The sequence below is a fragment of the Nomascus leucogenys genome, chromosome 6 (genome assembly GCF_006542625.1).
Source record: "Nomascus leucogenys isolate Asia chromosome 6, Asia_NLE_v1, whole genome shotgun sequence".
NCBI lineage: Eukaryota > Metazoa > Chordata > Mammalia > Primates > Hylobatidae > Nomascus > Nomascus leucogenys.
In genome coordinates this window covers 101,584,498-101,600,321 of record NC_044386.1, presented here as the reverse complement: position 1 = coordinate 101,600,321, position 15,824 = coordinate 101,584,498, and the positions used below count along the sequence as shown (strand labels likewise).

The window sequence follows — 15,824 nt, the reverse complement described above, 5'->3', positions numbered from 1 at the left end:
GTGGTGTTTTGATGGCTTTGCTGGCTTATATCTGATGAGATATTGCTGAATTTCATTATGTAGAAAACAGTAGCCCCCAAACATTTATTTTTTAATTCCTGTGCTTGTGGGTAGTAATTTCTCATTTATCCAAAATTCTAGCTTTTTAGTTTTGGTTTTAGTTTTTGGCATTCAACTTTTATATAAGAACACAAACCAAGTAAGAAATATAAGGGATGGGTTTTAAAAGGCAATGCCTGAAAAATAGAAACTATGTCTGTAGTGCAAATGTATTACTGATGGTTCTAATGAAAAAATCATTACAGCATCCTCTACCACAGGTTTTGGTGACCAGATGTGTGATTACAGAGCGATACAGCTAAATGATATTTAGAACCAGAGAGATTCGGTCCACTTCAACCTAATGACCTTGAGAGGAAGAATGCTTCTTCATTGGCGTTACCGTTGCTGCAAACTGCCTTCAGAATTCACAAGTCATGCTTCTGAATATCTTAGAGATGAGAAGTCGTCCATCTCATGAAGATGGCCTTGATTAACACTTGTGCATAAAACTGGGTTATAGTATGTTTGATCAGAACAAAGAGGATGTAGGTTAAGTAATCACTGGGATTGTCTGTAACTGCAGATCCCAAATAGGCATTCAGAACTGTTGTAATGGCATCATTATTGGAAGAAAAATTCATTTGAATTCGTATATTCTATTTTTTGTTTTAAAATCTCATCATTTGACAGTCAGTCTTATCCTCAAAAGTGATTTTTATAAAGCACTTTTTTTTTTAGAAAAATGTATAAAGTTCCCTTCATTTCTTAGTTGTCAGATATATTAGTTAGGAAGCAGGTAAGACTGCTCTAATAAAGGGATCCCAAAATATAGTGGCTCAAATAAGGCAGAGATTATTTCTCTTTTGAGTCTAAAGAGGCAGACTAGGGCTGACATGTGGCTCACGGTGGTAGGAGCCCAGGCCCATTCTGGCTTGCTGCCTTTCTCAACACTTGGCTCCCACTGATTGTCCAAAGTGGCCGTTCTACCTCCCCCATCACATCTGCATTCCAGCCAATAAGAATAGGGATGAGGAAGAGTAAGATATACTCCTTCCCTTTAAGGACACAAACTGAATCTTGCACACATCACTTCACCCTCATGCCAATGTCCAAAACCAGTCATCTGACCACATCTAACAAGGCCCCACCTAAGAAGGAGGCTGGGAAATGTAGTCTTTAGGTCTATGGCCTATTGTCTGTTTTGATAAATAAAATTTGTTAGAATACAGCTGTACCCAATCATGTATGTATTTTCTATGGCTGCTTTTAAGCAGAGTAAAGTAGCTGTGATAGAAATAATATATGGCCTGCAAAGTCTAAGATATTTACTGTCTGGCTCTTTATAGGAAAAGTATGCCTCCACCTTCGGAATCTAGGTGGCTATATGCCTACCTGAAATATCTATTACCAAAGAAAGATAGAGAATGGATATTTAGGGACAACTAATACAAAAACAGCAAGATTTTACCAAATAGGCAGTTTTTGTTACCTGAAAGCCTTGATGGTTGTCCGTCTCCTTTATCCTTCAGAAATTTAAAAAATAAATCTTAAAATTGATCTTACACATGTAATACTTTTAAAAAAAATATTACTTTCTGGCTTAGCTACATCTTGTTATTAAAAATAAGTCTCTCAAATAACTTGAGAGAAAAATATTCTCAAGAAAAGTTTTGCCCCAGTTTTGTACCATCCTCCTGCCACGTCCTTGCCACCTGTGGTGGTCCTGTTCCCAAAAGCTTCAAATCTTTGAAATCTTAAAAACTACATTATAATTAAATGTCATTGATCTGATATTTTTTGGCTGTCTTGGTTTTTCCCCCATAGTTAGGTTTAGAAATAACACAGTTGTTGAGATATGGCTTCTCACTCCAAGGCACTTCTTTTCATTTGTATTCTACCACACCATATAATTTACAATCAAGAGCTTTTGAGAGAAAGTGCTTCAAAAAATAGAGAAAATAAAATTACAGGCATTTTTCCATGAGGAAACCTTTGAAGTCAGCAATCTCATAATTTCTCTTTCTATGTTTTACCCTTCTATGAAAAAGGAAGAAAAGGAGCTAATAACAGACACAGAAAGAAAAAATATTACCAACCAGTGCTGTTGTACATGTATGTCAGCATAACCTCAAGATTCATCGCTTATTACTGAGATTACCCTGAGGGGTGGGCTAAAGTTCATACAGGGTGAAGTGATTACAATAGCACCAAACAAGCTTATTTTGGACATGGTATTTTCCACCTGCCAGCAGTAATCATCATGAAAACTGGGCAAAAAATTGAAATGGAGCACCCAGAGCTTTTTCCTTCTAGGCTTTCTTTTCCCTTAATGCCTAGGGCAACAGTTCGCACTTGGTTGCCTTCTTATGATTAGAAAATGGCATCCCCTTCAGGCTGTGGAGTTGCAAAAATACATTCTCACTCTAGGCCAATGAATTCTGGGTGAGGCAGTGAGGAAAAAAAAAAGCACCTTTTTCTTCAGTTTGATATCAAGCCCCTCTCTGTGGCCTGGAGGGGCCTTTCTGTAGAGCACAAGCTGGACAACCATAAAAGGGTAGCCTTGTCTTTGCTCCACTAAGGAAGTTCAAAATCAGCCTCGAGCACTCGAGTGTTACTCCATCTCCCCTGTTCTCAGAGTTTGTTGGGCATGTTGAGGCAAGTGGCTTCAGGCTGTCCACACAGATGCAGGAGTAGTGAAGTTGTCTTCATACAGTCATATGATATTGGGACTGTTAACATTCCATCCTTACAAATAGAAGAGCCCAGGTATAATTGGTTTGAAATAAGTTGCCCAAGATCGCACAGCTAGGCGAGTAGGGAACTGGCACTGAAGGGAGACTGCCTGGCTCCAGAGCCAGTGCAGTTAACCCTCACACCACGTTCACTCTGGCCTCAGTGCCTGCTCCTGATTCAGTGAAGTGCCAACCCCCGACTCCTCACTCTCTGGGTTTGATTCCACACAGACTCACTTGGTTCTTCTCGCTCATTGCATTCTCTCTGCCTGTTTCCTCGAATATGAGGAACAGACACCACCCCTCTAATCCCGTGCTCCCCCTGGCAATGCAGAATAACCAATTCTGAAAACAGTTTGTGTTTCTTACGAATGTTGAGAATTTTACCTCCAGACAAAAGAGAATTATAACTTGTGGCCGGGTGTCTTAAAAAAAATTTGTTAAAAAAAATTACAATAGTTTTTTTCCATGAGAAGTTACCAAAAAATATGTACAAGGAGGTCCTCTGTGCCATTCACCCCTCCTCCCCCAATGTTAACATCTCTTACGGTACATTAACATTGATACACCCATAGTGCTTGTTCAGGTTTCACCAGTTATAATATATGCACTTGACTTAGCTAGTACCATTGTGCAATTTATGTTTGGATAAACTCAGTCTTCATGGCAGTCTGCAAACATGGCAAAGGGCAGGCTTTGGAGCCAGACAAATCTAGGATGTGCCAGGTGCTTCACCATATGACTTTCATATAATACCTTCTTCAGTCTTCACAACAACCCTGTATCAGTTGATAGATTATGAGTGTTTTCAGCTGCAAGAACCATAAGGCAGAATAGTAATTGTTTAAGCAACTAGGGCTGGTACCATGGCTCAGGGATACCATCAAAGATGCAGGCTCCCTTTCTTCTGTTCTGTATATTCATGGAAGTTTGTGTGTCTGTAGTGCTATAAAAATGTATCACATATGTAGCTTTATGTAATCAAGATACAGAATTGTTCCATCACCACAGGCTCCCTCATGCTCCCCCTACATAGCTACACCTACCCTCACCCTGGGTGGGTGGCTTTTGACCAGTCAGGCTGTTTTAAGTGGCAGCCACCTTCCCTCCCTTCCTCCTGCCCAGGCCCTGAGCCCATACTGACTCAGCCTGGCTGGTATCATGGTGACATTGTTTGCTGGTGAATGATCTGGAATGAGCCTTGCTATCCTAGGCCCAGTGGCTAGTGAATCAGAATTGAGTCTCTGGGACTGTTGTGCCCACAAAATTATAGCACAAACCCTCTGACCCAGAAGAACCCCCTCAGATGGCCAAGTCCACAGGACTGAGCTTCCTCCCCACTCCTCCTCCTTACTGCAGTTTCTCGTCTAAATTCCATCCATTCGCCCTTGTCTGACACTCTGCTTACCCACCACCCCACCCAATTCCTGGACCTTGTCTCTTTTTCTGCCTGTTGTTGCCCAACCTCTAACTGGGCTCCCACTTCAGGACACTGCTTAGACTTGCTGTCACCCACCAGAATTGTTACTCTAGTGCTGATAATGCCTCTGTGCCCCCCTGGCTGCTCTCACTTCTACTGTCTGCCCTTTCTTTCCTTCCGGGACTCTTTTCTAAAAGGATATTTCTAGTTCTTTTGTTGAGTGTCCATGAGAGGTAATATGTTTTAAAGTCTGTCCGACAGAGGCTTTTTTTGGTTCACTGATAATGGTTTATTTAACTAGATAAAGACATGTAGGCTCACACTGAGGCTCCTTAGCACTCTGAAGGACTTCATTGTGTCCCGGCAACTGCTGTTGCTGATGCGAAGCGTCTCGTTGGTCTGATTCATATTCTTCTCTAGATGATCTGGCTTTTCTCTCTGATTTTCTCTGTACCTGCCTCAGCACCAGGAAACAGGCAGCTGCTTTGTTTCCAACCTTTGTTCAAGAGCAAGAAGCACAGTTGTGGCTCACACCTCACATTCTATAGTGTCTAGTGGGTCAGAATCAAGCCTCATGAGATGGAGGTGCCCACAGATATCCAGCATTTCAACACTGTCACAAGGGGTGGATTATTTTATTATCTTGGTCCAGACTCAGTGAGGTTTTTCCATCTGAAGACTCTCATCCTGTTCTCTGTTTTTTGGTTTTAGAACTCCTGTTAGATATACCCTGTACATACTTGATGGCTCTTGACTTTCCTTTCAGACTTTTTTTTTTTAATCTCCATCTCTCTGTGCTGTATTCTGTATTCAGGGAAATTTATTTAAGTCTGTCTTTTTAAAAATAATGTACTGAGGTGAAATTCATACAACATAAAATTGAACTTTTTTTTTTTCTTTTGAGACAGAGTTTCTCTCTTGTTGCCCAGGCTGGAGTGCAATGATATGATCTCAGCTCGCTGCAACCTCCACCTCCCGGGTTCAAGAGATTCTCCTGCCTCAGCCTCCCAAGTAGCTGGGATTACAGGCATGCACCATCAAGTCTGGCTAATTTTTGGTATTTTTAGTAGAGACGGGGTTTCTCCATGTTGGTCAGGCTGGTCTCAAACTCCTGACCTCAGGTGATCCGCCTGCCTCCGCCTCCCCAAAAATTGAACATTTTAAAGTAAACATTTTGCTGCGTTTTTTCCATTCACAATGTCATGCACCCACCACCTCCAGAAAAAAAAATTAAAAATTAGCTGGGCATGGTGGCATGTACCTGTAATCCTAGCTGCTTGGGAGGTCAAGGGAGGAGGATCACTTGAGACCAGGAGATTGAGGCTACAGTGAGCTATGATTGCACCACTGCACTGCAGCCTGGGCAACAGAGCAGAACTCTGTCTCTTAAATAAAAAAATATATGTAATAATAATAAGAGTGTAGTTACATGTGTTGATCGTCGTTGAGGTTGAGGACAAAGGCAAAATATTGATGGCAAAGACATTAACATTCAGATATATCCTAGCAAAAATGAAAGCTTTTTAAAATTATATTATGAAAAATTAATAGTTTTCTTTCTTCCTTAGTGTTATGAACTGGTGCTATGAGCAAAGAATAATAATGTATGTTACAAGTTATGTTGAATCTACTTACATTTGTTGACACCTCCCATGATTCTTCATACTTTTTTTTTTTTTTTAAGTTGGAGCCTCACTGTGTCGCCCAGGCTGGAGTGCAGCGGCATGATCTCAGCTCACTGCAACCTCCGCCTCCCGGGTTCAAGTGATTCTCCTGCCTCAGCCTCCCTAGTAGCTGGGATTACAGGCACATGACGCCCCACCCAGCTAATTTTTTTTTTTTCTTGTGTTTTAGTAGAGACAGGGTTTCACCATGTTGCCCAGGCTGGTCTCGAACTTCTGAGCTCAAGCAATCCACCTGCCTTGGCTCCCAAAGTGCTAGGAATACAGGTGTGAGCCACCACGCCCTGCCTTTTCTTCATACTTATTACCATTCCTATCAAGCGTAGCTGTTCATTGCCTAACTTTTTTTCATTAGCTAAGACTATATGAATTGGGGAGCTCAGTGAATAAGGTTTGAAATTAAAAATGCCTAACCTTGCACATTCTGTCATCTTCTTTTACAAGATCATTCCCAGTGACCCCTTCTGGGTGCCAACTACTGAGGAAGAATACTTGCACTTTGGGGAGAAGGCTGACTCTGAGAACCAAGCCCGGAAGTACATGAACGCGGTACGAAAGCGGAAGGGGCTTTATGTGGAAGAAAAGATTGTGGAGCATGCAGAAAAGCAGAGGACACTCAGCAAAAATAAGTAGCTACCTACTACTGGTGGATTCTTTTCCTTATAGTGAATTAAAAAGTATCATCAAGGGTTTAATATTGGGAAAATTTCTTTTTGCCACATTATCTCTGTTTATTCACTTTCAATAAAGTTGATCCATATAAATATTTTAAAGAGGATGTTAGAGAACATGTTTTCCAAGTATGTTTTTAATTGGTTCTGGTTCAAGGCAAGAAGTTATAAATATTGCAGTGATGATTTATGACTGCCCTGTGTATAACCCCCAGCAGTAAGACGTGTGGTCAGGGCTATCCGCTTGGTGGTGGGGAGGTGATGTGCAGACCCACAGTGGGTAGTCTCCTCTGCACTGAGCAGCCACTCCGGGGCTCACACTGTCTCTGCCTGTCATCACAGTGTCATAATTCTGAGTACATCCTCCACATAAACATCATGTGTGAATTTCAGAGTGGAAACATTTCATATTTAATCGGTGAATCACAGCATTTTACACTGTTTGGAGAGACCGCATACTTGAGAGAGCAGCTGCTTTTTAGTTAAACCAAGTCACTGTTACAGCTCATCCATCTTATGGTGATGTCTAGCAAAACAGTATCATGCTCAATAGTTAGCCTGTAAATCTTCTGCTTTTACACCCACTCATAAATTTTATCATTCCTATTTAAATCAGTGTTAATGGGAGTTATCCCTATACCTTTTTCTTTTTTTTTTTTTAAAAGGTAAATTTCTATAATTTTATTTGCTATTTTGTTTTAGCCTTACTTAGCTAATGTGCATGAGGTTATGGCTTTATTGTAAATATTTTTTCTAAATCTCAGTTGCCTCCTTCAGGATGATCTTCATTTAAGGAACAAATGCAGTTCAGACAAAAATAGATTTTAAATTTTTTGATGTTGCATAATAATTTTTATAGCCACTGAAAAGAAGGATTCCTTTTCATAGCATAAAATTATCAGACCAGACTTTGTTTTTGAAATACTTTAATGGGTTTTCTTAATAAACTAGGTCATTTTTAATACTAGTTGTAGACATTTTATCTTTAAATCTTCAGGGCCCTGGCATAGCTGGTCAAATCTAATTGGCCTAGACTTTGGGGAAAATGTGGCTGGATAATTCACTGTCTGTTTAATTTCAACAGATAATAATATATGAGTTAGTTTAGGAGAGTTATATCATCTATTGGTTTATTTGAAAACTTTGATAACATAGGAAAAACTAGCACTTCGATTTATAGCATTTGTAAATAACATCATTCAAACTGCCAGATGTGCTATAAAATGTATACTTAGATCAGCAAATTTTGCATTTAATAGAGAAAAGAGGCATAACCCAGAAAAAGTTGGAGGAAAAGTTGCTCTTTCTGCAGTCTATTGGGCCCTGACAGATGTGCCAGTGTGGGGAAAGTGACATGTCGAGTTGATAGATTGTCTTTCTTCCTTCTCCATGTTTGAGGGAGATAATAATGAGCAGGAAAGTGGCCACAAAGAGGCAGACCAAGGGATAGAGCCAATCTACCATCTACATAATCTACCTTATTGTGTAATTCATGACGAGACCTCAGTCATTGAAACCCTGTCCCCTTCTGTGACAGCATAGTAAGACTGTGTTTTTACTGTGCCCAATGCCATGTCCAAACCCTACCCTCTGTTTGTTGAATTCAGTAGAAGTCAACCAAAATGTTGTCAGTCCACAAGTAGAAGTGAGAGTGTTCCTGTTCTTACAGAGGGCTGGCTTGGTACACTCATTTATAGATAGGCTTCAGAGACAGTGAGGAAGGCTAGGTTGAGGAAGCCACAAAACCAGGGCGCTCACTCCTGGAGAATTCTTTGCATTGAGGTCCAGAGGCAGCTATCCTTCTGCTCAGGGGACAGGCATAGGCAACACCAACATAATGCCTTTTCCCAGCCATCCCTGGAGTCGGTGGGTGAGGGGAGGAGAGGCTGGAAGGGCCTGGGCTCCAGCCCCCACTGGAAGATGAGCTGCAAGCAGCATGGAGACGATCACCATTGCCCTCTGATTGGGAGGCTGTGAAGAGCCTGTTTTCCTGTGTCAGATTTTCCACAGACTGGAAGGGAAATTCCCTTCTATTGGGACTTTTGTGAAGAATGCCTGGCACCGGAGAGGGCAATTCTTCTGCCTCAACCTCCTGAGTAGCTGGGATTATAGGTGCGCACCACCATGCCCAGCTAATTTTTTATATTTTTAGTAGAGATGGGGTTTTACTATGCTATTCAGGCTGGTCTCGAACCCCAGGTCAGGGACTTTTTATATGTATTTGATCCTCACACTTGTTGTACGAAACAGGGGTAAGGAAATTCATTAGAGCCTGGCGAAAGTTAAGTTCACAGCCCACGGTCCCATTTTTCATTCCGTCATACCTCTTGGTAAGCTCTGCTGTAGTGCATCACACAAGGATTCCCATGATTATTGCCTGATACATGTTAGGATCAGAGAAGTTATCAGTAGACGCTGAATATTCACTATGGTGGAGGAGGACTTGGGGGCATCTTTATTTTTATTTCTGTGCCTTGAACTTAGATAAAGCTACCAGTGTCCAAGGTACAAAATCATTATCTGGACTGACTCAGTTTTATTGACCAGTAAGTTTAGAAAAATAATGGAATTCAGAAATGAGGTTAACCTTGTACTTGGAGCTGAGAATAGGGATCTGGATGTAAAAGATCTCTTTTCTTCTACCTTAGAACAGCCAAATAAGGCTCAGAGCTATGGCGAGCTTGTCCCAGGAGTCAAAGCCCTTCAGGTGAATAGATTATCAAATCTGGGAATTAGAAGGTCTTCCGTTGTCAAGTAGTCAAACTCTTCCTTTCTTATTAAGGCAAAGAACGTTATACACTTTCTGAGCTAGAAAAAAATTCATTAAAATAAAAACAAGAATTTATTTATTTATTTATTGAGACAAGATCTCTCTCTGTTGCCCAGGCTTATTAAGGCAAAGAACATTATACACTTGCTGAGCTAGAAAAAAAAAATCATTAAAATAAAGACAAGAATTTGTTTGTTTGTTTGTTTGTTTGTTTATTGAGACAAGGGCTCTCTCTGTTGCCCAGGCTAGAGGGCAGTGGTGCCATCACAGCCTACTGCAGCCTAGACCTCCCAGGCTCAAGTGATCCTCTCATCTCAGCCTCCCTAGTAGCTGGGACTACAGGCATACACCACCATAGCCGGCCAACTTTTATATTACTTGCAGAGACAGGGTTTTGCCACATTGCCCAGGCTGGTCTCAAATGCCTGAGCTCAAGTGATCCGCCCACCTCAGTTTCCCAAAGTGCTGAGATTACAGGCATGAGCCACTGCACCTGGCCAAAGACAATAATTTAGATCAGCTTCTAAAAACAAGATTATGAATGTCAGCCTGAACGCATGAAACAGACCATGGAAGCACTAAGACCTTCTTTTGATCCTGTTTTATGTATACAGAGCCTGCAACCCAGAGGGCATCTTCTAGTTTTAGGAATAAACAGTGGGAAGGTTTTCCACTCTGCGGCACATCTGTCTTGCAGGTCACAAGCAGAGCCATTTGCAGTAGCCTTTCGGGAGCCAAGGTAGCTCCTACCACAGAAGAGGGGTGAGAGGGAGTGAGGGGGAGGAACAGAAATATAGGTTCCCCAGAAACACTAGAAAGGGCCTGGCCCTACCAACTTGGACATCCCTGGGCCAAGAGGTGAGGCGCAGAGACTTGATTGTGAATAATGGGGATGGGATTTCTTACCAGCCACAGGTCCTCTGGGCCTTCTGGCCTTACTGGGGAAATTCCAGAGAGCCAGGCCACTGGATTCAGCCCCACAGGTCCTCCCTTGGTCCACCTCACCCTCACCACCCTCAAGGGCTGGGATTGTTTGGCTTGGGGAATTACATGTAGCCTGTGGGTTTTACACATCTCTGCCAGGTCTTTGGATCTGCCTATACCTAAGATTATTTTGTATGATTCAAGTTGATGGCAAAAAGGCGTTAACAGCTCTAATTCTCCTGTCCCAGATTTCACTGTGATCTCATCGAAAGAATCAACCTTTAATGTGCAGTTTTAAATGCCTTTTTACCTCAGCCGCAGCTTCTACATTTTTGCAGAATCAATGATCTTGAATTTTTATTTATTAATTTACAAATTCCACTATTTTCAAATTGTAGAATTTTTTCCAAAGAATTATTTCTGTTGTCTTTTTGAGGAAAACATTCCAGTTGAGCCACAAAGCCCTGATGTTGTACTGTATAGCAATGGAATCAGGTACAAGGAGGCAAGAGTTGAGAAGCCAGAGAGTCCTGGGTTCTGTCACTTCTAGCCAATGCAGGGCAGCCCAATCTCTTTAAAACTTACGTACCTCATATGTAAGGTGGGGGATAATTCCCCATATGTTAGGGGTTGTGGGGAGGAGTAACTGAAATAATCTGTGTTTGGACACAGTACCTGGTATATGGTGCCCAATATATTAAAAATAATTGTTGTTGCTGTGTTTATTACAGTTATTAGGCAGTGCAAATGCACTGAGAAGGTATATGAATTCAGACCAATTAAAGAATCAGTTAATCTAGTGTGGCAAAAATTCAAACCACATATTTACTTTATTTTTCTGTAATGATGCCTTCCTATCCAGCCGGTCTTGAACAGTCTAGGCCTGGGAAGGAGGATGGCCCACACTCTATTCCATTGCGTTTCCTAGAGGTCAGATTTTACACTATAGTCAATGCCCTTGTCAGATTAGGAGCTGTCTGTCCCCAAGGCATAGCAAGTGGGACTGGCTACCTGAGGACCCCAAGGCAGTTGACTTTTGGACAGTGGCCCTGCTACTCAAAACAAAGCAAATAAGCCTGCCCACCCCATGCCAGTCCACATACACACAGGGCTGCCAGCTGCCCTTCATTCATTCCTTGTGAATCCCCAACAGTCACTGGTGACAGCTGAAAGAGGAGCTTCTGGGAAGTGCTTAGCAGCACCATGTGGGCTTGACCTAGCAAGTGTTGAACAAGAAACAATTTCTTGTCTGCATGGCCCTCCCTGGCATTCTCAGTTCCTGAAACAACCCTGCCCCCAACTCCCTCCCTCCCCTCTGCTTCAGCAGCAGCACCCACGGCTACTCTGGTACTCAAGGTACCCACGGCTACCTTGCCTCAGACCTGGAAAGTTTAAACTCCACTGTGCTCCATTCTCACCTGTCTTCCCACAACTGCCAGCCCACCATTTCTCTCACCTTTTTACCCCCTTTTGGCTTCATTTTCTTTGCTCTTCATTCAGCCTGGACCCTAATACCAGTCTGTCCAAAGACTCACCAACACACTGAACTTCATCTTCCCCATCCAGCCACGCCCACTCAACACAGCCATCTCCCCACACTGACTTTCCTGGAGGCACCTGTTGCCTTCATTGCCAGAGCCAAATCTTACTCTCAGTCCCCTGCCACCTCTTCAATACCTCTGCCACTGTGGCCCCTCCCTCCTTTCAAAGAGCAGGAGGGCCAGGGAGCCATAGAGGAGGCAGTTCATAGAAAGGTAGTAAGTGTGGGTGCTGTAGTCACTCAAGAACAGCCCCCAGGGCACCCACCACGTGGGACAGCACAGGCAGCCTGGTGCCCAGTGTATTGAGCCCAGCAGGAGGAACCTGATGAGCAGCATCCACAGGGATAGGAAAGGACCAGAGCCTTCTAGGAAGGTGACAGTGGGCTTCAAGGCTGAGGGGGTAAATCTGTACAGTGGATGAACAGCCCCTGCCCTGGCCTGATTGGACATTTAGAGGCAACCGATACATCAGAAATGGCTTTCAAAGCCTAGTCTAGAGGAGCTTGCCTCTGCACATGCCCACCCCACCCCCAAACTGAACAGTTCCCCCTGCAGGATGTCTGCTGCTATAGAGAAGAGAGGCAGTAAGAGGGGGACAAAGGCCAGGGAGCTGCCCTAGACCAGACTCCAAGGAACCGATGCCAAGTTGTACGAAGTCCATTGGCAAAGGACTTGAGAGGTGGGAGGGACATTTTGTTAAATAGGGACCCCTCGATACCTGTTGGATCCTAGGTTTGGGTTATTCATATCTACAGTAACTCTTAAGTTTTCTCCTGTGCAGTAGGCAGGAGGGGAGACCCTTTGGAAACAGCACCCTGCTTTGCTTTCAGGAAATCACATCATCTACTCAGTCCATGAGGTTTGCGTGGTTTTGACCATACCACACCTGCATATGATCCAGGCTTGGACAGTCATTCAAGTCCCTTGGCCTCAAAGAAATGGACATGTGACCCAAGATGGTCCAGTGAGTGTCAGCCTCAGGGTTTTTGGGAAAAAAGCACCACAGTTTCGGTTTTTTGTTTTTGTTTTGTTTTTGTTTTTGTTTTCTTTGAGAAGGAGTCTCGCTCTGTCACCCAGGCTGGAGTGCAATGGTGCAGTCTCGGCTCATTGCAAACTCTGCCTCCCGGGTTCAAGTGATTCTCCTGCCTCAGCCTCCCGAGTAGCTGGGACTACAGGCGCCTGCCACCACACCCAGCTCATTTTTGTATTTTTAGTAGAGATAGGGGTTCACCATGTTGGCCAGGGTGGTCTCGAACTCCTGACCTCAGGTGAACTCCCCGCCTAGGCCTCCAAAGTGCTGGGATTACAGGCATGAGCCACTGCACCCAGCTGTACCACAGTTTTTTATTAAAACTGCTATGTCAGTAAAAACACCTGGGCTGCTGGCAGCCATCTTTGTCACATGACATGATCCTACTAGAGAAGGAAGCTAGCATAGGAAAGTAGAGCTGAGAGATGAGGAGGGACCAATTTCTGATAGCATTGTTTTGAGCATCTGAATTCTGTACCTTACCTCTGGACTTTTAGTTTCATGAGACAATAAGTTCCCCTTTTGTTTGTTTAAATCCATTTGAGTTGAGTGTCCATCACAAGTAATGAAGATTCTTGACCAATATAACGCCTTTGATCATGCCACCTGTCTGCCCAAAAATGTCTGGTGGTTCATTGTCCCCAGACCCTTGCCCTTCTCCTCTTCATCTTTCAAAATCTGTCTCTAGTGCGATCTTCATTAGGATGTCACCTTCCCTGTGGCTAACCAAACTTGAGTTTATCTTTATCTGAAACCCATATTATTTTTATCTATTTTATGGTATGATAAGTGTAGTAGTGATTTGTGTACGGATCTTACCCCATCTACTTATTTGAAAGCCCCTTGAGCGTAAAGATTTTCCTACCATTCTGTGCCTTACTCAGCAAATCCTAGCAGAAGTGTAGTGACTAGGCTACGAATATACATGTAGTCAGGTAAAAACCACATCAAAAACACGGGTCTCCTGGCTCCCATTCCAGTGTTTCTCCCAGTATGTCACGCTTACTGAGGGAAAAGTCTTAGTGTGGACAAGTTATAAAGCAGGGTTCTCAAAGTGCAATCCCCTGACCAGCAACATCGGCATCATCTGGGAGCCTGTGAGTCATGCAGATTCTCAGCCTTCACCTCAGACCTCCCGAATCAAATTCTGGGTGTGGGCCCAGCAAGCTGTGTTTTAACAAGCCCTCCAAGTAACTCTGACACATGCTCCAGTCTGAGAACCACTGCTGAGATTTCAGTTGACATTTAAATAATATATTTCCTTTTTGAAATGTTTAACTACTTCGTGATTTACAGATAAAAATGCACACTATTCATCTTGAGTCTCATGTTAAGTAAAATTTGCAAGGCATCATTTGGGTAATTAATTTTCTTCCACTTCACAGTAGATATAGAAATTCTTAAGTCTTTCTGAATGTATACACGGTTATTTTAGGATTGGGATTCTCAAACTAAAGGTGAGAGAACTCACAAAAAAAAATCTATTTAATTTTTTAAAGAGCATCCATATAGTGTTCATTCTGGGCAGAATGTTGATGGACAGAGGAAGGAGCTGTTTGCCTTTCAAACCCGGTAGGGACCAGAAAGGGAGGAACGGAGTGTCTTTACCAGCTCAGAGATCTGGGGCACTTATAAAAGTACTTTTAAGGAGAAAGGATTGGATCAAACAGAAAAGGTTGTTTGAACATCAGATTTAGATGTTTCCTTTTTTATTCGCCCTAATTCAAAAAAAAAAAAAAGTGACCTTATGAGCTGTCTAGTTGTGAGTTTTTATACCCCCCTCCCTTCTTTTATCTTTTTTTTTTTTTTTTAAGAAAATATCTGGAAAAATCAGTGCTGGGAGAATTTTTCTGTCATGTGTTTCATGTGAGATCATTGAAAATACACACTTCATTTCATATACTTTTTCTTTCAAAGGCATTTTCTTTTATTCAGACAACTTCACTTTTGGGAATGTCAGTTACAGGTGAATTCATTTGGCTGTTTTCAGAGGCTTTGAAGTATTTTTTTTTAATTGCCAATCCCACCCCCAGTTCTTCCAAATTAATAGGATTTAGCATTTGGAATGGAGTTTGATACAGAAAAAGTGGTGATCACTGGTCAAATCTTTCTCTGAAAAAGGCAGAAGTACTGTCAAGTCTGAGACCTCCTGGTCTCTGGGCTTGTCTTTTTGAGAGCTGATTTCCTCCCCTGAAAAGGTTAAGATTTCCTAAGTAATGTGTAAGGAGCCCTACGCATATGTAACCTGAATTTGCCAGTCTGACAAGATCACTGGCCTAATGGCCCTGTTAATGTAGGACCTCCAGCCCCTTCCTGCCACTCCCAAATATTTCAGGGGGCTCCCGAGGGTGTCTCACATAGGCTCATGATCAAATCTGCTTTCTCTGGGCACTGTTCTAAAGGGGCACCACTGCTCCTACCCCTCGCCAACCTGTGGCTTCTTCACTATTTCTCACCTGCACCCCAGTCCCTACCAGCTTTTGCTATCCCATGCTGCTGCCAGAGCTGTGGAAATGGACTTTTTTTTTTTTGTCTTTTCCCCTTTGCATTATGTTGGTGAAGTCTCAAGGCAGTGGGCCCTGTGTTGCAAGGATTTATGGAGTTTTGGGTGAATTGGCGTCTTGGCACCCGCTCTCTATTTGAATCCAGAGAGGTGTCCTTACAGCCCAACTTGGGACAGATTCAAATAGTATCATCAGCTATACTCAAAATTATTGACCCCTTCTGTTACTCAACCAATTGTTTGCCACCTTCTCATTGTATCTGTTTCTCCCAGAAGGTTCCTCAGAATCCCCAACAAATAGACTTTTTTAGGTCCTGCCCCACCAACCTATCAGGCAAGCCCAAGCAAGCCTGCACCTTGGCAATAAACAACCTGAGGCCTCCTAAACCCGTGCAGCTCAAATTTGGCTGCAGATTTGAATGACCTGTGGAGCTTTAAAAATCACTGATGCCTGGATTTTACTGCCAGAATTTCTGATTTAATGAGTTTTTGGGTATGGCCTGGGCATC

The 15,824-nt window shown here is 42.7% G+C and overlaps 1 protein-coding gene across 3 annotated transcripts in view; it reads left to right on the top strand.

Moving 5' to 3' along the window:
- Window positions 1–6,660, top strand: part of LOC100580626 (elongation factor-like GTPase 1) — a 393,155-nt gene extending 386,495 nt beyond the window's left edge. The window contains exon 20 of one of the 3 annotated variants that reach the window (XM_030814912.1): window positions 6,321–6,660. In XM_030814912.1, the coding sequence (XP_030670772.1) occupies window positions 6,321–6,509 (189 nt within the window). In that variant the 3' untranslated portion in view covers window positions 6,510–6,660. The remainder of the gene's footprint in view (window positions 1–6,320) is intronic. The other 2 variants (XM_030814913.1, XM_030814914.1) reach the window with 2 other exon arrangements.
- Window positions 6,661–15,824: the final 9,164 nt, after the last annotated feature.